This window comes from Dysidea avara, chromosome 7 (genome assembly GCF_963678975.1).
Source record: "Dysidea avara chromosome 7, odDysAvar1.4, whole genome shotgun sequence".
In the NCBI taxonomy this organism is placed as follows: domain Eukaryota; kingdom Metazoa; phylum Porifera; class Demospongiae; order Dictyoceratida; family Dysideidae; genus Dysidea; species Dysidea avara.
Window position 1 is genome coordinate 31,947,448 of NC_089278.1, and position 23,575 is coordinate 31,971,022.

General features: G+C 36.6%; 1 protein-coding gene across 5 annotated transcripts in view; it reads right to left on the bottom strand.

Annotated features, from left to right (window-relative positions):
• The window catches only part of LOC136260211 (myotilin-like), a 43,583-nt gene that overhangs the window by 15,958 nt on the left and 4,050 nt on the right, over nt 1-23,575 (bottom strand). The window contains exons 1-13 of one of the 5 annotated variants that reach the window (XM_066053851.1): nt 19,157-19,386; nt 19,013-19,105; nt 11,711-11,778; nt 11,091-11,275; nt 10,552-10,726; nt 9,705-9,980; nt 8,641-8,693; nt 8,027-8,234; nt 7,825-7,920; nt 7,690-7,770; nt 7,536-7,635; nt 6,815-6,869; nt 5,650-5,759 (exon numbers count right to left, since the gene is read on the bottom strand). In XM_066053851.1, coding sequence (XP_065909923.1) covers nt 5,751-5,759; nt 6,815-6,869; nt 7,536-7,635; nt 7,690-7,770; nt 7,825-7,920; nt 8,027-8,234; nt 8,641-8,693; nt 9,705-9,980; nt 10,552-10,726; nt 11,091-11,275; nt 11,711-11,774 — 1,302 coding nt within the window. In that variant the 5' untranslated portion in view covers nt 11,775-11,778; nt 19,013-19,105; nt 19,157-19,386 and the 3' untranslated portion in view covers nt 5,650-5,750. Of the gene's footprint in view, nt 1-5,649; nt 5,760-6,814; nt 6,870-7,535; nt 7,636-7,689; nt 7,771-7,824; nt 7,921-8,026; nt 8,235-8,640; nt 8,694-9,704; nt 9,981-10,551; nt 10,727-10,812; nt 10,933-11,090; nt 11,276-11,710; nt 11,779-19,012; nt 19,107-19,156; nt 19,387-23,575 lie in introns of those variants that run through there. The other 4 variants (XM_066053852.1, XM_066053853.1, XM_066053850.1 and 1 more) reach the window with 4 other exon arrangements.

The window sequence follows — 23,575 nt, forward strand, 5'->3', positions numbered from 1 at the left end:
CTCTACACATTCCATTATTCCGGATTCTTGCATTCTGTACAGGCTAAGAAAAGCCATCTTGTAACAGTGTCAGCTCACATGTCAGCAGTGCTATCAAGTATGCACAAATTCACTTTCAACTTAAACGCAAAGGTACAGCATGCAGCTTTTCCTGATTGTGCCAGGGAAATACAGTGGAACCTCTTTTATATGGACCTCTGCATGTTATCCGGGCATCTCCATTGTCCGGACAGCCCAAATTGGTCATAAGTCTTGTAGTTTACTGACCATGATGAAGTTTGGTTTAGATAAAAGCACAAGAAGGTAGCCTAAAGGTTGCTGTTTACATGTTTGGTGGCTTGTTTTTCTGCTAATAATAACTACCACTTGGTGGCTAGGTGATAAGGGATTTTTGCATCCCAGGGGAATGACCATGAATGCTCTGAAGTGACTTCCCTGTCTGCCCACAAAACTGCATAGCACTAACTGATAGCAATAACAGCATCACTTGTATTTAAGTTAGTAATTTTAGCATAATAGCATGTTATTCTTAGCTATGGACATTTCTGAGATACAGATGGTAATATGTACCAGACTGCCTGGATAAGAGAGGTTCCAAGGACTGTATTGGCTTTAAAAGCTGCCAATGTTATAATGGAAATGGACCACCTGCCCGCACGCAAACATACCTGAGTTGTAATTATTATAGATATTGTAATTATACTCATTTTTGAGATTCTACAATTAAAATAAATGAATAAACAGAGAATTTATTTGAAATGGCCTAATTTGAGGTACATGCTACAAATTCAATTAAAAATTTGTCTGTTGCAGAAGAGATTTTCAAAAGGGTGTTTCCGTGGAAGTGACCTTGAAACCCTTCTAAATCAGTGGGGCCTATTCTATGGAACAGTACGGAATGATGGACTAAGTTACGGAACGGAATACTTTCTCAAAATAAAGTTTGCAGCTTACCATTATTGAAACTGCCCTTTTACAAGTTATCGGCAGACCTCCAGCGGGTGATCACACATACCCCCAAGAAAGATAAAAACAATTAAAGGATTGATTGTGGGTTTTTGTTAGTTGTCATTAGCAATGAAATATTAATTGTGGGATTAGCTGTCTTAGTGATTGTTCTTCTCCCTGATATACCAAGCACTGCTCTTCAATTCATTTATTACACGACTGAGGCAAGGTTGTTACTGCAATATACAGTAGCTGATCGGATGTCAATTAATTGTTTCTGCTGATATTGATATGCTATTAAGAAGGCCAATCAATTTCATCAGTTTTAGAGCACAATCACAGTAAAAGGTCCACAAAGAAATTATCTCCAAGAAACCAGAAAGATACACTGGTGACAGGAAAAGGCTAGTTGATTATGACTTTATTTAGTCTAACTTAAGCATAGCTAATAGCCACATGGCTGAGTGAGTGAGGTATCACTTTCAGAATGTTCAGACCACCAATGTGAAGATTGATGAGATGCACGGATTCATCGAATTTTAGTTGCAATGGACTACAATTTTAATGGCGAGTTGAATTTTCACCCAGTAAAAGGAAAATCTTATTGAGTCTTTAATTGCAAAAATTCTAGCCTTAGCTATATACGTAATTATAATTATGCACTAATTAATACATGCACTACTTAATTATCATAAAGTATAGTCTAATTACAAGTACACTTGAGTTTGATGATCTCGTTGGTGTTTCTGACTGACTTAAAACTTCTCTTTCCTAGCATAACCAGGAATCTTTTAGATAACACTGTCAAAGATGATTAATGTGTGAGCCTATCATTAATGTGTAAGCCTGGTTTTGGGTTTCAAATATTCAAAAGCAAACTGACTGTGTATATCATAATTACTTAATTCACTCTCTTTATCTTCTCAATTTTGAGCCTGTACAGAACCAACTAATTTTTTCTCAGTCAATAGAAATCCTAGATGGGAGTCTTACAAGAGAAAGTTATATTTCTATTTACAGAACGTACCTATGTTGTACAACTTTACAAATGAAGAAAACGTACAGACAAATTAATAAAAGTAGTACAATTACACAATAGGGTAAATTATAAAAAAAATTAATGTGAATTTGAGTCTTTGGTTAGGTCAGATATACAGTTTGAAAGCGAAATGGTAGATGGAAAAAATGAAGAGACTGGTATATGAACTGGGTCTTGGATGATGGTACGGGTTGGAAATTTAAAGGGTGGTAATTTCTTGTTCTTGAATATGTTACAAAGTGGGTATACAAATCAAATATGATATCAATTCCATCATGTTTGTGTACAACATAGATATAGCTAATCTTAAATTTGTCACCTATTTTTGAGTGATTCCCAGTCCAGCTGGTCCAGTGGGATCACAAGCTCATGTATTTGTTACAAAGTGTGCTGCTCTGTGTTGGATCTGCCATAGCTGAGATTTCATGGTAGACTGCCAGTATATCCACACAGGCCACTGTTGCAGCATGTTCAAGTGGGGGACAAATGAATACAGTACATGCTAGCTTCTTTGTATGAAGAGAATCATGTGAAATGTTACGCTACAGAAATCCTAGGGTTCCTAGGGATCTTGGTCCAAATCAAGGTCTGGTAGCTATGAACATTGTACATGCATGAGAGGTTTAGGAGATCTGGTTGATCTTGTGGTCTCAAGTATTGATTCAAGGCTAGCAGTCAAAGACTCAGCAAGCCCTTTAATTTGCACAACAGAAAAATTTCAACTCACTGCTGGCATTAGTCCTCACATACTGCACAAAATTCTTTAAGTATAGACTGAGTTAATTTGGCCGGCTCTTTCTTGTCGCCATTGCCTTCCTGCTTGCTTTCTTTGTATAGTATACATCCAGTGTGCTGATTTATGATTGAAATGCTGGCCCCAGCCCCAGACTGTATAGTCTCATGCCCAGACCGCCATTTTCCCTTTTGTATTTGGGTGGGAGAAAATAGGGTCTGGTATAACTCCAATAGTCTTTTCGTTCTCAATCCCCAGATTCTAGGGATCATTTGAAGGGTTGAAAACAAGCCACGAACAAAATGTTTTCTTGTTCCTTGCACCTGTTGCAACTACTGAGCGATTACTGCGACAGACACACAGAACACGAAAACATAAGTTTTGCATTGTGTGTGACTTGTTTGCAACCCTTCTAATGATCCCCATAATCTGGGGATTTAGAACAAAATGGCTATTGCAGACCCTATTTTTCCCCACCTAAATACAAAAGGGAAAATAGCGGTCTGGGTACGAGACTACAGACTGTATTCTAAAGGCATAAACAAATCACATACTATTAGCTTTAGTGACAACAAACAATGCATTAAATGCCTTCTTGATAAATCTGGAGATAAACATCACTTGTGATTGTCCAGAAGGGGCAACTGTTATCCCCTCCAATAGATAATGTATGGGAAAATGCTAACTTCAAAATATCATATCTCATGACCTATATATGCTAAAATTGGAGACTTTACCTTTGACATTCACACCTACAAAATAATGTAAAATTCAGGTTGCTAGGGGCAATGGTTTAAAATTCTTTATTATGAAATTCATCTATGAGCCTTATTCGCAATTACGTCATAATGTAAAAATGGTGAATAGAGTAGGGGTACTTTGCACAGAGAGCCAACGTTTCAAGATGTTCCCCGTGAAAAAAGCAGGAGAAAACCAGTTTCTCACATCCTTTTCTGTTTGCTGATGACACAAAACTATTGAAAATCATATTTTAACCATCAGACAGCTTAGTTTTACAAAAGGATCTTGACTCTTTTTACAACTGGAGTTTAGTAAATGAGCTGTATTTTGCAATTCCCAAATTTGTCCCCCTTAGTATAACAACAAATTACTGACATCTTGCCACATTGATTGCAATGTGCTATCCCATCTAAGCGAACATCGTGATCTCAGAATACAAACATCATGTAATCATTCATGGAATAATCATTACAATATGATCTGCTTGAAAGCATATAAACTCCTTGCACTATTAAGAAGAACATTTGGCAGATTTGGAACAATGGAGGCGAGAAGATCTCTCTACTTGGTACTTGTCCATTCTCAAATGACATATTGTTCACAACTGTGGAACCCATACCTAATTAAAGACATTATTACACTTGAGAGAGTAGAGGCATACCACCAAGTATATCCTGAATGATTACACATCAGATTACAGACTATGACTACTTAAACTAATTAAAGCTACTTCCGCAGATGTATACTCTTGATTATTATGAACTACTTTTTTTGTGAAATCTCTAAAGCAGCCAAGTGATCACTTTATTATTCTGAATTATGTAGCCTTCTCTAATAGTAGGACAAGATCAGCTACAGCTCACAAGTTGCTTCACAATTATTCATCAAATAAAATTCATAATTTCTATTTCAATCACCTCCCTAGACTTTGGAATGCTCTTCCCCCTATCAACACTGAACTACATTTCAACACAATCAAATCAATAATATTATTTACAAGCACTTGTGGAACCATTTTACAGAACAATTTAATTCAAGTAATTCATGCACATATTATTTCCTTTGCCCTTGTTATAATTACTGCAACAGTGCTCCTACCCCTAATTTTAATTAAGTATTACTGTAATTCAATTTTTTTTCCGGCTGCTAGCACATAGCCTAGCAATATGCAAAATCTAATGTTATCCTCTTTCATATCAAGAAGTTTGCAGACATTTGCTAATCTTTTGTTCATGGCAAAAATGCCACCTGGAACAGGCATGTCCAATATATTTCGATTGAAAAAACATTAAAAATTACATTAATTATCGTGTACCACCTACCTCAAGTCTGTTTAGTAACTTTCCAGATTTGATATGTGTAGAGCAACTCACTGTGAGTACAATGATGCCAAAAGAAGTCCAATTCATGGAAATTTAGGCTCGTCAAAAAACCAAGTGTAGAAAATTTCCCCAAACATTTTTGTATTGGACATTTCGGGGGCATGCAATAAAAGGCGTAATAACCCACAACACGTGATAGATACCTCAGATTCCAAACCAGATTTGGAAAAAGCAGTGAATAGCGATTAAGATGAGCTATAGCAGAAGGAAATCAGAGGAAATTTACTCATCTTTTTAAGGGTGAAAATCACTTTTTCTATGGCAAATTGAATGGCGGATATTTGGAAAGGAACACTCTGAGCTATTTCGATGTCTTGACAGCCATTAACCTAGTGTCACAATGAAACAAAAGCATTGTGAATTAGTTCTGCAGGTTAGTTTGTGAAAATTACAGTGTTCCGTGATTAAGCAAAAATAATGTCTGTCACGGCCTAGTCTGATACATTGCAGATCCTATCCGCTGGGGCTTATCGATTAGAGATTATAAGCGCCCATATCCAGCGGGCGCCGATGTACCAGACTAGTCACGGCCAGTGTAGAAAACTTCTTCATATGACTGTAATTGTACCATGCCTTGCACTCTAAAGTTATTATTACTATAACTATAATTATACTATTACTGTGTTTTTCATCAATAAAACTGATGGTTTTCTCTCTCTCTGGAGCTCGCTCTGGCAGGCGAGTTCTTATTAATGTGGGCACGCATTTTCGGGTTTTCGGGGCTCACACGGTTTTGTTTTCAATAGCAGACCTCAAGAGCACGAAAATGCGTGCCCCTGCATAAGATTATAGTAACAAAGTCTCACCAGAATTTTCTCTTGCATTCTTCACCGGGAACATCTCGAAACTTTATCCCTTCCAATGGCTCTCTGTACAAAGTACTCCCACTCTTTTCGCCATTTTTTCATTATGACATCTAGGAAGTGATAAAATATAGTAACAAACATGAAAGTGCAGGACTATAATAATGGAATGACATATATTTAACATTGTATGGCTAAGTATTATGCTGTAATGTGCACCTTGACTATCGATTACTGAAAGCAACACGGTTATTCCACTATTGTTTCAGCTATGTTCTGCCTATTATACAGCATTACGAGCTAAGAACAATATGAAAATGTTTCTGCAATCAATCCAGTCACTACACAAATAAGATTCTTGTAATAGCTAGTCAGCATTGAAACCCTTATTATGCTGCCTGCGAATCAACACCTACAAAGTAGGGGAGAAAGTAACGGGACACAAAGGAAGACAAAGGTAAGTCCATGATGTAGCTGCTATAGTTGGCAAAAAGACATATCTAGGAACTAAGTGATGTTGAACAGCAAAGAAATCAACCCTATTGTACAAACTAACCATAGTTAAGATATGCTTGTCTGAATGCATCAGTCTGTCAGTTAACTGTTAATAATTAATATTTTTAAAATTTCCATGTAAGCTGTTCTAAAGGCAAGTTTGGGTTTGATTAAGGAAAAGTGATGTTGGTTTTGGGTGATACTTTTGGATAGAGAAGTCCTAGCAATCATGCTCTCTATTATACAGTGCTACTGTACTGTATGATATTGTAGCATATTCTTGTCAAAATACTCAGTCGTCCAATTCATCTGCATTAAAATTTTGCACCATGCAGGCATGCTGTACACCTAAGCATGTAGAAGTACAATACTTTGAGGCCTGTATTTAGGTGTCTGTTATATTTACAAGAAATCACTGAATGCTAGCTAAACATTAGTGACATGGTCTAAATCACAGAAATTTGATACTAAAATATGAAAACTGAAGGTTACATTACACCACACTGTTAATCAAACATTTCTACATAATTATGTGCTGCAATGAACAAAAGAGAATTTAACTATTTATTGTTGTTGAATTCCTACTGTTCATGCCATCATACTTATATTATTATATGAAACATTTTATTATAGACTAACTACTGTACTCCCTTACCACATAGTTTTCCCTTACCATATAGTTAGCTTCTTTTTCTCTATCCCATGTCACTGCTGTTGAGAATATTGTTCTGTAAATAAAACAGTGACATATTTAAATGTTAGCAAACATATAAAACTAAAGAAAGGGTGTGGGTGAAAATAGGTGCACGTAAGTGTAGGTTGTTGTTTGGATATTAGGATCTGCATTATTTTATTATCTGAGGAGTGTTACATATTATTATTGAGGACATAATTACATAATAATACTAAGGGTTTCTAAATAGTGCAGATCCAAGTATTCAAAAGTGATATTACAGTATGATTGGTTGGTTTCATTAAGTTGTAGAGTAGTGGTATATAGAAGATCTGTAGAAAATGAGTCTGATCGCTGGTTTGCTTTGGTTTTCTGACCAAATATGTACTCATGTAAAAAGTAAGCTTCATAAATAAATATGTACGCAGATAATGATTGTTGTGACAGGAAATAGAAAAATACATGACAAAAAAATATGTTGTGGGTTGTTCTCTAATCTGTCTCTAATTTGTGGTCACAGGTGAAATGTCTAAACATTAAAACATACCACAGTGTATATGTGACATTGTATAATTCTGGCTTAGTATTTTTTTTAACTACATTTGGAGACATGTGTGTGCACATATATAATTGTATACACACATTTTTTACATCTTTAGTGGTTCTACTGTTTCCTACATTGAAATTGCACTATTTATACACAGATATAAGAGATACAAACCTTCTCCACTTGAATGTAGCCACTCCAAGGCAAGCAATAATGAACACAAACAAGATCAAGGCAACAACAATTGATATAATAATAGCAGCTAGAAAAGAATCTGCATAGAAAAGTATAAAACATGAAATAAATGGTACCCACATTCTGTACATACCTGAAGGATCCGAAGTGCCTGGAGTGCTTGAATCATCTGAGGTACCTAGAGTATTTGAAGCACCTGAAAGAGTTAGAGTACCTGAAGGAGTTGGAGTAACTGAAGGAGTTGGAGTAACTGAAGGAGTTGGATTACCTGAAGGAGTTGGAGTAACTGAAGGAGTTGGAGTACTTGAAGGAGTTGGAGTAACTGAAGGAGTTGGAGTACCTGAATGAGTTGGAGTACCTGTATCTGCAGTTAAAAACACATGTTTATAAAATTAACATTAACATTACATGATGCATGTTTATAAAACACAACAATAACACATGATGGATTGTATTAAGGTTATGCATACCTTCGATACTAATGAACACACTGTACTCATCAGTCCCAAAGCCATTCTTAAGCACACATCGATACCATCCTTGGCTAGCATTAGTGAACGTCATAATGTGTGTACCATTATTTGTTGTACCACTCTCTGTCTCATAAAACTCATCATTAATATACCACGTGAAGTTTGGTGGGGGTACAGCATAATAGTCAAATGATATGTTAAATGTTGACTAGGCTTAAGTCTATTATGCTCCAAAATCTTCCTATTATTTTTTCTGGCAGTTCTTTTTTTATTCACCTATTATTCCCAAAATTATTCCTGAAATTTGTGCCAAAACAAGCAAATTAATTACATATTAGTGACTGCTATATTAGAATTATGGACTTGAAAGTGACTGCTCTATTAGAGTAAGTGACTGTTCTATTAGAGTATCTCGATCTTTTCAATCGTTTTTAGGCTTGCACCATTTCAATGTTTTATCCAAAAGATTTTTGCATCATGTTACAAGAGAAACTTATAATTTTACACTAATAATTCCTAGAACTTGTCCAATTATTCCGGAATATTCCCCAATTCATTTCTCTACCTATTATGCCTGAAATTATGCCGGCATAATAGACGCATGTCTAATGTGACCCATTTTGTATACTCATGTTTGAAGGGGTTGACAGGACTTTGCTGGGAACTATAGAGAGCAAAAATCTACATATAATTAGCACTGTACGTACCTATATAAATTCATGTATGTATAGTCCACATTTTATAATGAGTATGTTACTGTAAGTTGGTAATGGTACTCCAGCTGAAAAATAGTTTATTAACTTATACACACACACACACACACACACACACACACACACACACACACATGTAGGATTGCGTTTTGAACTTCATAATATGCATGGTAGTAATATATAATAGGGATTATAAGGGTTTGGGATTTTCTGCCAAATATCACCAAAAATCAACCTTACTTTTCGTTCATGACAGCCTGGCAGTATTGGTGACTTCAGAGCCACCCTAAACACTTCTAACACATTCCTATTAACTCAACAGACTGACTGACTGATGCCTAGAACTGTGGTAATCTTACGGGAATGATTTATTTACTGTTTTTGGTCACTTCAGCCCGAGACACACCTTTGTCTACCAGCAACAGCTACAATGGGTGTATCATGGAGTTACCTTTGTCTTCCTGGAGGCCATTGTGAGGTGCAACATTTGATGTACTGTAAACATGGAACATGTGTTGTATGTGCGTATACGTGTACAGCATGCAATGTGATGTTTGTGTGCATGTGGAGTTGCATGTGTATGTGTGCATGTGTGCAACTGCACGTGTGTGGATGTGGACATGTCAGGGTAGTGAGTAAGTGAATATTCACATAATCATGTTTACAACAACACACATTGTTTATTCTCTATACAGAAAGTACAAGAATTTACTAACAATTGGTATAGATGTATATAATGCCACTGGAAATTTAGCTCCTGAGATCAATTCTGAGGGAAATTTCACCCATCAACTGTTGTATTTGAACAACTACTACTACTATTCTATTAGAGTACTTTTACAATGATAGTTGTACAATATTCTATAGCTATAAATGGGGCTGGTACCCTTCTGGTTGTTACTTGTATATTATTAACATGTATACACAATATTGTATTATTGTGCAATCACATAAAGTATTACCAACAATCTCCACAAAACTAGAGTAGTTGTCACTTCCAAACTCATTTTTTACCACACACTGGTACCATCCTTCTTGACTAGCATTACTGAACACCATAGTGTGTGTACCATGTGATTCTGTGTAGTCCACTGTCTCATAAAACTCATCATTAATGTACCACGTGAAGGTTGGTGGGGGTACACCATAATACTCAAATGATATGCTAAATGTTGGGTCTTCTTCTATAGTCATGTTTATAGTCATGTTTGAAGGGGTTGACAGGACTTTGCTGGGAACTATAGAGAGCAAAAACTATACATAATTAGCACTGTATGTACCCATATAAATTCATGTATGTATAGCCTACATTTCATAACAATGATACCAAGAGTATACAAATACACCTGTAATGCAATACAAAAAGATGAGTACAATTATGAGACATAAGGCCAAACATACAAACATGCAGTAACATTGTGGAAGCTACAAATTCATTGTTTACAAGTATATCAATAAAATTTTACTCGGAGTATATTTTATTAATTTTGTCTTGCAGCACTTGAGTGGTCTCTTTTAATTTCTTCAACTGATACTTTTTACTAAATGTAACTGGTGGTACTACACATCATAATTTCATTGGTAGTTGTCTTCTTCCTTTTTAAAAATAATTATTTCTATATCACACCGTCTCGCTGTGGTTAATCAAGATCAAGCATTATACCAACAGTGGCCATAATGCAATGTTGGTTACAGAAATTCAACAATACCATGGAACTAAGCATTCCTTCACATCTTGCTACAATTAGCTCTCTTATAACCAAGAGTTAAAATAGTACCTTTTATTATGAACTCTTGCTTATAACTAACCTTCAAGTTGACACTCTTTTACAGTAGTAGTGATACTAAAATTCTGGAAAGGGTCATCAAAATCATCATAGTAAACCAACACTGCACAAGACTCATAATACTGATAATTTGTGGAGATCTCATAGCTTAACTGATGTTTGTCACTGATATCATCTGACATTCTACTATAGTCATTCTGATGGATACACAAGTGAGTAACTTACAGTATACACACATGTGAACATGGCACAAAACACTGGTGAGGTAAACCTTGATTATTACCTAAAATAAATTTGGTGATGGCTTGAGTGAACAGATTTCTCCCTAGCAACCATCCCATCAATATTTATGCTTATCAATCAACCTTCAGGATTTTGTTCTTGGCACATCTTTCTTTTTCCTCTAATTATTCAAAAGAATAAAATTATTTTTCAAACCATCTACACAATAGTTTTAGTGATATATATAGAGCGTTCACATCTATTCACTTATATGCATATGAATTGCTACTACATTGTGTGTAGTATAGCATTAGTATGTTATATATGTGACAAACTTACAGCCACTGTCCAGTTAGTACTATCACAGTCAATATCTGTTCTAGCATCTGCCAAGCGATATGAGATTTGTCCAGGTGTGAGATTTAGATTTGCAGGTGGATCCACATCCCAAAATATACTAATGATATGTGTTTGTGCTTCATGGTCTGTAGTGCAGTTTACATCCACAAATGGTCGCCCCAAATCTGCAATCATAAATCACAGTGTCCGTAAACCAGTGAAGTTAAATGCAGATAATTACAGTATTAAGACATGTGTGACCAATGGAAGCCAGTGTGGGGTGTATAACAGACAAATAAATGTGTGGCCAGAATAATGACTTGGTCGTACTTACACAGACCACTACTTTTCCAATTAAATATTCCCAGGTTAGGATAACGTCCTTACCAAAGATGTGCAAAACCAGTTTAGCCATCTCTGATTGTTAATAGTTGTTATTCTAGAACAACATACCTAGGTTGGGACAAATAATTGGATGGTTGTTTTAGGGAATTCCATGTGATTACATTATCAGCTCTTTTACCAAAACATTCCCTTACCTAGATCAATGTAATGTACAAAATACACCATTTCTGAACTATTCTGTAGCTACAATGGATTCACACATATTTATTACTTACAGTCATAACCATAACTAAATGCACCCAGTGGGAGTACCAGCAAGAGTAACATCATGTTATCCATCGTGCTAGAATGAGAAACGACAATGTAAATACAATTTAAAAACACATTTCACAATAATTTTCGAAACAGCTTTAAATACATACACATGTACATGTATGGCAGTCAACATGTATTAAAGAAGCACAGCCAACTGCTGAATAAAGAATAAAATATGGTATTAGTACAGAAGAAAGGAATTACAAGAATTATGATGTCCATGTACTAATCTACCACCACTGTATGTATTGGTTATTACTGCAGTTCCCTTTAAAATTTTCATAAGTACTATACATGCTCATATAAATACCAACTACACTGAACACATGTACAATGGCATTGCATGTATGTAAAGTAAGAATTCACATCTGGTGAAGCCAAGCATACACAGTGAAGCCCCTCTCTAATCCAATAATTTAACAATGTTTGCTGTACCAAGAAAATTATCACTAGTAATCTGATAAAAATATTTTTGTCACCACAGATTATATATTATATGTACTATTCTGAAGCTGCCAATAATGCAATCAGCTATAAACTAAAAACATAGTGAACAGAATATTTGGTGTTTTGCTTAATCATTACCATTTGGCAAGAGTTTAATGTAATGAAATGCATGTCAAGCTAGCTGAGTGGCTTTTCGTTTCTCGTCTTTTTTACAAAGAGCTGAATTACCTCATTGGGCTGCTTACTGGAGACACTCTTTTTTTATGTGAGAGGATGGAGATTTATTCAGTGCAGCAAAAGGAAACAAAGTGATCAGGAATATTCTCTATGCAAGAATACATTATAAAAGAGCTTACGCACCTCTCTATAATCTGTGGTTCAGTCTTGGGTTAGCTTGCTTCTCTCATGACTGCTCAATCAGTTAAAATATTAAAAACACTAATAATATAAATACGGCAAAATTTGATTTTGTAAGCATCCGCCAAATTGCCAATTTTAATTCCATACCTAAAATTCTGCTCATACAGTATTCTGAATCAATGATAAATTTTAGAAAGCAGCTATTTACATGAGAGCATCAGTCTACTATCATACCAACTATGAGAATCTCTGTAGAGAATGTCCTTCTTATGTTTTCAATACATAGCTATTATACTTCCTCTCATTACAGTTACATGAAATCGATAGTTACAATCAAAACACTTTTAAGGCACAGATCTTTCCTATATAAAATACATATTGCTTGCTCAATTAAGACATGAGGTATACAAATGTTGTATGGATATGACTAATAGTTTGGCAACTTCTGACTAATGAGTGTGGTCAACAAATGTCAGTTGATCAGGATTACTCAGGATTGCCAGGTAAAGACGACTTTGGCTTTGGCTGCTGTTCACACACAGCCATGCCTAACCAGTGGTGCACTATCCAGATACCATGAGTCACTTGATGAGTAGATAGGCAAATCCTCCTGGAGGGCAGGACTAGTACCCCACAGGAGTGGGCGAAGGTATTGGCCGGAGGATGTATGGACAGTTGGCATTTGTTATAACAGATACCACATCACCTGTATGCTTCTCAGTAACCCATAGGTTATAAATGTGAGTTTTGTACTTAGAATGCTGTATACAATGTTTATACATGCAGTTTAATTAAAAGGTGAGTACATTAATACTATTTTTCTTTGACACAGGAAGCTAAAGAGTACACAGACTATGAATACACTGACTAGACATCCTGACATTTTCCTAGAAGATACATGTTGTGTCTGACCATAATCAGTGTCTGACCATAATCAGTGTCTGTCTGGCACCAATATTAAAGTGACAATTGTCCCCTCCACTCTAAATTTACATGTATGTGGCATGTGGATGAATAGTCTGGTAGTGCCCGCCCCTTCGCTTTAGTGCTGCCACGATATAGAAAAACTCTATATCACATATCACCAAGGTTTATATCATGATATGAACATATATCACGATATAGAACTAACTATAACATTTGCAAGACAAACATATTCATTGTAAGTTTAAATGTATACAACAAGCAAAAGTACTCTTGTTTATCAGGTTTTAAATGCATTTTGCTACTGCTTTACAGTTGAGACAAGTGGCTGGCACTACATAGAAACCTTAAAACCTCCCAGTTTACTTTGGGGTTGGCTTATTTACCACACTACACCATCAACACACAACTTAATTAAACGCCAAATACCATATGTCTGGCCTCCCCCACATCATCATCACTAAGCGGTGCCACTATTGCGCAACGATCGATATAACTGATTGGCTATATCATATCATATCACCACCTTGTTATATTGATACTATCGATGTATCGATATATCGTGGCAACATTACTTCGCTTTTAGAGTAAAGATCTGGTGACCGTAGTATATGGTACTTGTGCTACTACCACTATAGTGGTACAACCAATCAAATTGCAGTATCCAGTTTAAATAAATATTTGTGACATAAAACGTGTAGTTTGTGCCATGAATAACACAATACCGAATTTGGAATAGTTGGAAAGCAGCTGATACTCTCTGAGCGAGACTCCAAGATACACCTGCCATAAAGACTTACATTGAGAAGCATGAAGTTTTGTGCTTTCTTCGCCTAGTTACAACAGGTAATTTATCATGTCACACACAATTCGAAACCACATTTGAATTCCTGTCGCACAAGTAGCATATACTATGGTCACCAGACCCTTATTCTATGCGAAGGGGCGGGGCACTGCCAGACTAGTGGATGGTGGATGACTGCATTTAGATTCTGCCTTACAATATAATATAGCCATTACCCCTTCCTTCTACCTTATGTAATTTACTGCAACACCACTAAAAACTGACTAAAACAATGGAAATGTCCAAGGTAGCTTTACATAGACAACATTACATTTGTGGTGAAAATGTAAGTGAAAATACATCAAATACACAATATCTCCACACCCATGATTGAAGAATAACTTATTATCTTCTACCAGGTAATAAAGGGACAACTTTAAGCAGTTAAATAGGAACCAGTAATTTTAGATGAAAGTAATTTTAATTTGTTGGGTGTTTCAGCACATTTGTGTATAAATCAGGATTAGATAGGTTTCAGCTTGCTAATGCTGCTGGGAATGGTTAAGGTTTTTTACACAAATTTAACAGAAAACGTTTCTCAGGTGCATACAATACTACTTTACAACATATCAAAAAATGTGTGACCCGGTCTGCAAAAAGGGGTCTTATAGCCTTTCCAAATTGTCAAGTTTGACTAATCATAACTCCTCATGTTTTCAACCTATCACCTTCATATCACAACAAGCCATAGTGCTATGTTAAGGGTATAAGGGGACCAATTTTCAGGGTGATACCACAGTCACATGTCAAGTTACAGGTAGCCATACATGCAATTGAAAAGGCTATAAGACCCCTTTTGACAGACCGGGTCACATATTCAATTATGATTTATGTAGTAAAGTTGGGTGACAGATAGAATTGCCTCAATGACAGTGATAAATGTGCAAAGACCTTTGTTATGCCCAACCCTAGGCTTTCATAAGAAAAAGTATTGTTTATATGAGGTCAGAAATTACCAGAATGGTTTACACAACTATGAAACTCACACACCACACAAATAAATTTATGCATACTATTACATCTCTATTGTCACTTTTGATGTTGTGAATCATATCACAATGAGAAACAGGCTGAGTTTAAGCAGAATCTCTGAGTATTTATATAAGGCAATGTGCAGGACAAGAACAATAATTTGCTCTATTGCACACCTACGTGACCTCACAGGCAGCCATGCATTTATTCCACTGTAACTTCATGTGGTATGTCCACATCCTGTGCAGCCTTATAATAGTGTTATGGGGAACTGTATGAACAAACTCAGCTGCACACCAGAGAAAGTTGGAACCACTAACAGATTACATTTGTTCGAATCCTGGGGTTGGAGGGATTTTTTTCCTTACTTTGGCCCCTTTTCTGTTACACCTTTTCAGCTATAATTCACTAAGTCTAAGTCCTTGAAATTAGGTTAGGTAATCCTAAGGCTGCAGCACATGTTGCTGTCAGACCTTCAGTGCTGGTCACTGTAAAGCACTAATAACAATAAATACTTTAGGTTTAAGGAAGAAATCCATCCCTCCTGGAGGAGACTGAGTGTGGCCCCGACTAGACATTGGGTGACCTGCAGTTCAAATCCTGGGGTTGGAGGGATTTTTTTCCTTACATTGGCCCCTTTTCTGTTACACCTTTTCAGCTATAAGTCACTAAGTCTAAGTCCTTGAAATTAGGTTAGGTAATCCTAAGGCTGCAGCACATGTTGCTGTCAGACCTTCAGTGCTGGTCACTGTAAAGCACTAATAACAATAACATATAAACAGTATAATGTCACTGTGGCAACCTTGCTATGATTATGAAGTATATTTATACATCAATTTCACCCAAAATTTAAGAAGCACATTTGCAAAACTAAGTACACTACTTTTACGTTCATGTAGAATACAATCTGATACCTACTGAAACCAGTGAGTTTACAGTTTTGTATTTCACATTTTGAAGCTCACAAAAGATGGCATCTACTAAATATGGAATACATTTCAGCAGTACTTACTGTACAACAATCTCCTCAGGGCATACGAAAGCCGCGAACAATAAGGCAATCAAAATCATGCACAATTAAGCATGTAAGCCCACTAATGATTTAGACCATTAAACATAATAATTAAGTCAGCCATGAATCTCACAAGAAATCAATTCTTGGAAACAACCAATTCTCAGAAACAACAAATGGTAACTACAATACAAATATGACATTTCCGTTCAGCAAATGAAGCAGTAACTAAGTGTTGACTGGATTTCATACTTGTCTGGAGACATTATTATATGTTTGGTTTACATTCAACTTTAGCTCATTTCATAGAAACTGCATTTGTATACATATCAAACATACCCAAATATATTTACCATGAGATAATTAGACTTTACATAATCAAGACACGCGGTAGTGAGCCGGCGCACCATACCGTGAGTATATTGACAGGAAGACAGAAAACGTCATTTTCACACCTTTGTATCTCAGTGATACCTTATCCGATTGGAACCAAATTTGCTGCAGGGTTGCCCGCCAGCTAGGGGAGTCCACATTCCAAATTTGAAGGAAATCGCTGAAGCCATTTCCGAGATACGAGCAGCCAAAGTTTCGGTTTTTTTTTTCTTCCTCGTCTTTTTGCACACTTGCAAAAAATTGCTATAAAACACAAACGCGTAGTCCGATTGCCTTGCAATTTGTCACAGAGAAAGGGAGTCAAAAGGCGAATCCCATAATCAAATTGGGTGCAAATCCGATGAACGGTTCAGGATGTATGACCAATTATTTGCATAAAACAAGATCGATTTGTTGTCATGCCTACAGGGTAAACCGCTTCATGGAATGAGCTGAAAATCTGTTTGTGGATAGATCAACTATTGTAGGAGTGCCTTTTGGTGGTTTAAAAGCAATCGAAATAAAGATCACGGAGATATGACACGAAACTGAAGGTGTGTAACAATTGCGCGATCAAGATTCTTGAATAAAAATACCAAGAATTTGCACGTCTACCAGGCAAACCGCTTAGAGCAGTGAACTGAAAATCAGTATGTAGCTGGAATACTCATCCTAGAAAGTCCTTGCAATAGTACAGAAGAATCGGATTACAAACCACTGAGTTATGATTCGAAATCCAACTCCGTGTAGCCAATGCGAGATCGAGATACTCTAATAGAACAGTCATCCTAATAGAACATTCAGCTCACTCCATTATAGATTTCTATTATATTGCAAGTTATTCTGTAGGAAGTTCAGCCGCAAACAGTTACTCTTATAGACAGTTCAACTGGAAGCACGTCACCCTGTGGAGAGTTAAGCTACAAATATATCACTGTAGAGATTCAGAACATTACAAGTCTCACTGAAGAGAGTTCAGCTATAAACAAGTCATGCACCCTGCCATGTAGAGAGTTCAGCTACAATTAAGTCACTCTCTAGAGAATTCAGCTACACACAAGTCACTGTGGAGAGAGCTCAGCTACAAACAAATTACCCTGTAGAGAGATCAGCTACAAACAAAACACTTTGTAGAGAGTCTAGCTACAAACAAATGAACCTTTAGAGCAATCAGCAACAAACAAATCAACTTGTAGAGAGATCAGCTAGAAACAAATCAACCTACAGAGAGATCAGCTACAAAAAAATTACCCTGTAGAGACACTAGCTAGAAACTAGACACAACATAAGGAGTTCAGCTACAAGCAAATCACCCTGTAGAGAGTTCAGCTAAAACAAATCAACCTGCAGAGAGATCAGCTACAAACAAATCACCTTATAGATAGTTCAGCTACAAACAAATTACCCTGTATAGAGATCGGCTACAAACAAATCAACCTGCAGAGAGATCAACTACACACAAATCAATTGTAGAGAGATCAGCTACAAACAAATCACCCTGTAGAGAGATAAGCTAGAAACTAGACACAATGTAAGGAGTTCAGCTACAAGCAAATCACTCTGTAGAAATTTCAGCTACAAACAAATCACCCAGTAGAGAGATCAGCTAGAAACTAGACACAATGTAAGGAGTTCAGCTACAAGCAAATCACCCTGTAAAGAGTTCAGCTAAAACAAATCAACCTGCAGAGAGATCAGCTAAAAACAAATCACCTTATAGATAGTTCAGCTACAAACAGATTACCCTGTAGAGATCAGCTACAAACAAATCAACCTGCAGAGAGATCAGCTACACACAAATCAACTTGTAGAGAGATCAGCTACAAACAAATCACCCTGTAGAGAGATCAGCTATAAACTAGACACAATGTAAGGAGTTCAGCTACAAGTAATACACCCTGTAAAGATTTCAGCTACAAACAAATCAACCTGTAGAGCGATCAGCTAGAAACAAATCACCCTGAAGAGAGGTCAGCTACAAAAAATCACCCTGTAGAGAGATCAGCTAGAAACAAATCACCCTGTAGAGAGTTCAGCTACAAACAAATCAACCTGCAGAGAGATCAGCTTCACCTTGTAGAGAGATCAGCTACAAACAAATCACCCTGTAGAGAGTTCAGCTACAAACAAATCAACCAGCAGAGAGATCAGCTTCACCTTGTAGAGAGATCAGCTACAAACAAATCACCCTGTCTAGAAACTAGACACAATGTAAGGAGTTCAGCTACAAGCAAATCACCCTTTAGAGAGTTCAGCTACAAACAAATCAACCTGCAGAGAGATCACCTACAAAAAAGCACCTTGTACAGAGTTCAATTACAAACAAATTACCCTGTAGAGAGATCAGCTAGAAGAATTCACCTTGTAGAGAGTTCAGCAACAAAGAAACCACCATGCAGAGAGTTCAGCTGCAAACAAATCACCCTGTAGAAAATTCAGTTACAAACAAATCGCCCAGTAGAAAGATGAAGTTACCTTGTATAGAGTTCAGCTACAAAGAAACCATTTTGTAAAGAGCTCAGCTGTAAACAAATCACTTGTACAGAGTTCAGCTACAAACAAATCACCCTGTAGAGAGATCAGCTAGAAGAAGTTACCTTGTAGACAGTTCAGCTACAAACAATTCACCCTGTACAGAGATCAATTAGAAGAAGTTTCCTTGTAGAGAGTTCAGCTGCAAACAATTCACCCTGTAGAGAGATCAGCTAGAAGAAGTCACCTTGTAGAGTGTTCACCATGTAGAGAGTTCTGTAATAAATATATGTATTATATATATAATTTGTACATTTACTGATAAATTCAGAAATATCTAAAGTATTTAACATCTGCTTCATCTTTTCTTCTTCCTGTGGTAAAGAATAAAAAGATAGGTTTAAAAAGCCCTAAAGCATAGGCCGGCTTTGGGGTATACAAATACAAAAAGAAGTGAAATCTAATCCAAAACAGCCAAGCTGTAAAAAAAGTGTGCGGCCCTCAAAAAGGCTATGGTAAAAACAAGTGTGGCAACAAAATTCACCTGAATTGTTGTTATTAAAATTTTTACCATTAACCTACCATCACAGCCATTTCTTGGCCGCCACCTTGGACTTCACTTTTTTTTTACCATAGCCTTTTTGAGAGCCGCACACTTTTTTTACAGCTTGGCTGTTTTGGATTAGATACTCTTAACACTGAGACTTAAACTAGACAGAACCTATACTAGAGGAAAGATGGGAGCCCCTGGTGCCCAGATAGAACACCGAGGAACCACAACCAAATGGGCTTTACAAAGCCAAGGAGTGAACAGCAGAAGGTGGACTCAAGGTGCCACTCTGCCATAGGAATGTTAAAAGTGAATTACAGCAAATTAGCCATGTATAACAAGGCTTCTAGCGACGGAAGACTGGGAGGGGTAACCACAGACATTCATACAATCAATAATTAGGGAGATGACAATGACAAATAGTTCTTGTACAAACAACATGAACAATTATTCTAACAAACAATATGCCATGGCAGATCTAGAAATTTGTAAAGAGTGTAGCCATAAGGTTGACATGTATGTACGTGAGTGCATATGCAAAGCACACTCACCCAACATGCGTGCATACATGTTCTAGGGGGTCAGTGAGCATCCCCCCTGGAAATTTGATGTTCTTAGACTGTATTTGGTAACAAGTTTAGTTTATAGTTTCACATGTGCATGGTAACTTAATTAACAGCATTTCCCATAGCTTACTGCTATAAAGACATGACATCACAGAATTGAAACAAATCTAATAACACAATACAACTTTTTAATACTTTATGGGGCTTCACATGTGATTTGCTAACTATATGCAGCATGTATACCCCACACAGCTGTTCTGTGAGAGTGTGCAACAGTTATAATAACTACTCAATTAGCCAATCATTTTTATGTAAGCCATTAGAACAGCTTCATATGTTCGTGGAACTAAGCATGTACACCGCTAAGTCCACCCCAAATAAATTCTGTTTCCTGTCTGCCACCTGCATCTAGTTACTTTCAGCTCTACACATTCCATTATTCCTTATTCTTGCATTCTGTACAGGCTAAAAAAAGCCATCCTGTAACAGTGTCAACTCACATGTCAGCAGTGCTATCAAGTATGCACAAATTCACTTTCAACTTAAACGCAAAGGTACAGCATGCAGCTTTTTCTGATTGTGCCAGGAAAATACAGTGGAACCTCTTTTATATGGACCTCTACATGTTATCCAGGCATCTCCATTGTCTGGACAGCCAAATTGGTCATAAGTCTTGTAGTTTACTGACCATGATGAAGTTTGGTTTAGATAAAAGCACAAGAAGGGAGCCTAAAGGTTGCTGTTTACATGTTTGGCAGCTTGTTTTTCTGCTAATAATAACTACCACTTGGTGGCTAGGTGATAAGGGATTTTGCATCCCAGGGGAATGACCGTGAATGCTCTGAAGTGACTTCCCTGTCTGCCCACAAAACTGCAGAGCACTAACTGATAGCAATAACAACATCACTTGTATTTAAGTTAGTAATTTTAGCATAATAGCATGTTATTCTAAGCTATGGACATTTCTGAGATACAGATGGTAATATGTACCAGACTGCCTGGATAAGAGAGGTTCCAAGGACTGTATTGGCTTTAAAAGCTGCCAATGTTATAATGGAAATGGACCACCTGCCCGCACGCAAACATACCTGAGTTGTAATTGTTATAGATATTGTAATTATACTCATTTTTGAGATTCTACAATTAAAATAAATGAATAAACAGAGAATTTATTTGAAATGGCCTAATTTGAGGTACATGCTACAAATTCAATTAAAAATTTGTCTGTTGCAGAAGAGATTTTCAAAAGGGGGTTTCCGTGGAAGTGACCTTGAAACCCTTCTAAATCAGTGGGGTCTATTCTACGGAACAGTACGGAATGATGGACTAAGTTACGGAACAGAGTACTTTCTCAAAATAAAGTTTGCAGCTTACCATTATTGAAACTGCCCTTATACAAGTTATCAGCAGACCTCCAGCGGGTGATCACACATACCCCAAAGAAAGATAAAAACAATTAAAGGATTGATTGTGGGTTTTTGTTAGTTGTCATTAGCAATGAAATATTAATTGTGGGGTTAGCTGTCTTAGTGATTGTTCTTCTCCCTGATCAGGGGCATAGCCAGGGGGGTTCAAAGGGTTCGGACGAACCCCCTTTTCAGAGTTAAGTTTTTTAAATCGTGATACTGGTTAACTAGAACTGAATTAACTTACACAAATCCACTGAAATGGGTAGCTACAGGTCTTCAGGCAGAGGAATTCAAGTACCTCTACTCGCTATTGCGAATGAATTTATAAGAATACACATGTTTACACGTGTACACGTGTTTACATGTGCACACCTACGAAATAAATGAAGCGTAAAAGTGCTACCTCAGGTGGCATTCTAAAGTTTTTTCGAAAAGAATCCATGCAGAATCTAGAAGGCCAGATTCTAGTAAGTTGTAGCACATAGGCATATTTCTGTGGAGATTCTATACTTAGGGCAGAACCCCCCTTTTGGAAATCCTGCCTACGCCCCTGCTGATATACCAAGCACTGCTCTTCAATTCATTTATTACACGACTGAGGCAAGTTTGTTACTGCAATATACAGTAGCTGATTGGATGTCAATTAATTGTTTCTGCCGATATTGACATGCCATTAAAATATTTAGAAGGCCAATCAATTTCATCAGTTTTAGAGCACAATCACAGTAAAAGGTCCACAAAGAAATTATCTCCAAGAAACCAGAAAGATACACTGGTGACAGGAAAAGGCTAGTTGATTATGACTTTATTCAGTCTAACTTAAGCATAGCTAATAGCCATATGGCTGAGTAAGTGAGGTATCACTTTCAGAATGTTCAGACCACCAATGTGAAGATTGATGAGATGCACGGATTCATCGAATTTTAGTTTCAATGGACTACAATTTTAATGGCGAGTTGAATTTTCACCCAGTAAAAGGAAAATCTTATTGAGTCTTTAATTGCAAAAATTCTAGCCTTAGCTATATACGTAATTATAATTATGCACTAATTAATACATGTGCTACTTAATTATCATAAAGTATAGTCTAATTACAAGTACACTTGAGTTTGATGATCTTGTTGGTGTTTCTGACTGACTTAAAACTTCTCTTTCCTAGCATAACCAGGAATCTTTTAGATAGCACTGTCAAAGATGATTAATGTGTGAGTCTATCATTAATGTGTGAGCCTATCATTAATGTGTAAGCCTATCATTAATATGTAAGCCTAGGTTTTGGGTTTCAAAAGCAAACTGACTGTGTATATCATAATTACTTAATTCACTCTCTTTATCTTCTCAATTTTGAGCCTGTATAGAACCAATTAATTTTTTCTCAGTCAATAGAAATCCTAGATGGGAGTCTTATAAGAGAAAGTTATAATATTTCTATTTACAGTACGTACCTATGTTGTACAACTTTACAAATGAAGAGAAACGTACAGACAAATTAATAAAAGTAGCACAATTACACAATAGGGTAAATTATAAAAAAATTGAGAGTCTTTGGTTAGGTCAGATATATAGTTCGAAAGCGAAATAGTAGATGGAAAAAATGAAGAGACTGGTATATGAGCCAGGTCTTGGATGATGGTACGGGTTGGAGATTTAAAGGGTGGTAATTTCTTGTTCTTGAATACGTTACAAAGTGGGTATACAAATCAAATATGATATCAATTTCATCATGTTGTGTACAACATAGATATAGCTAAACTTAATTTGTCACCTATTTTTCAGTGATTCTCAGTCCAGCTGGTCCAGTGGGATCACAAGCTCATGTATTTGTTACAAAGTGCGCTGCTCTGTGTTGGATCTGCCATAGCTGAGATTTCAAGGTAGACTGCCAGTATATCCACAC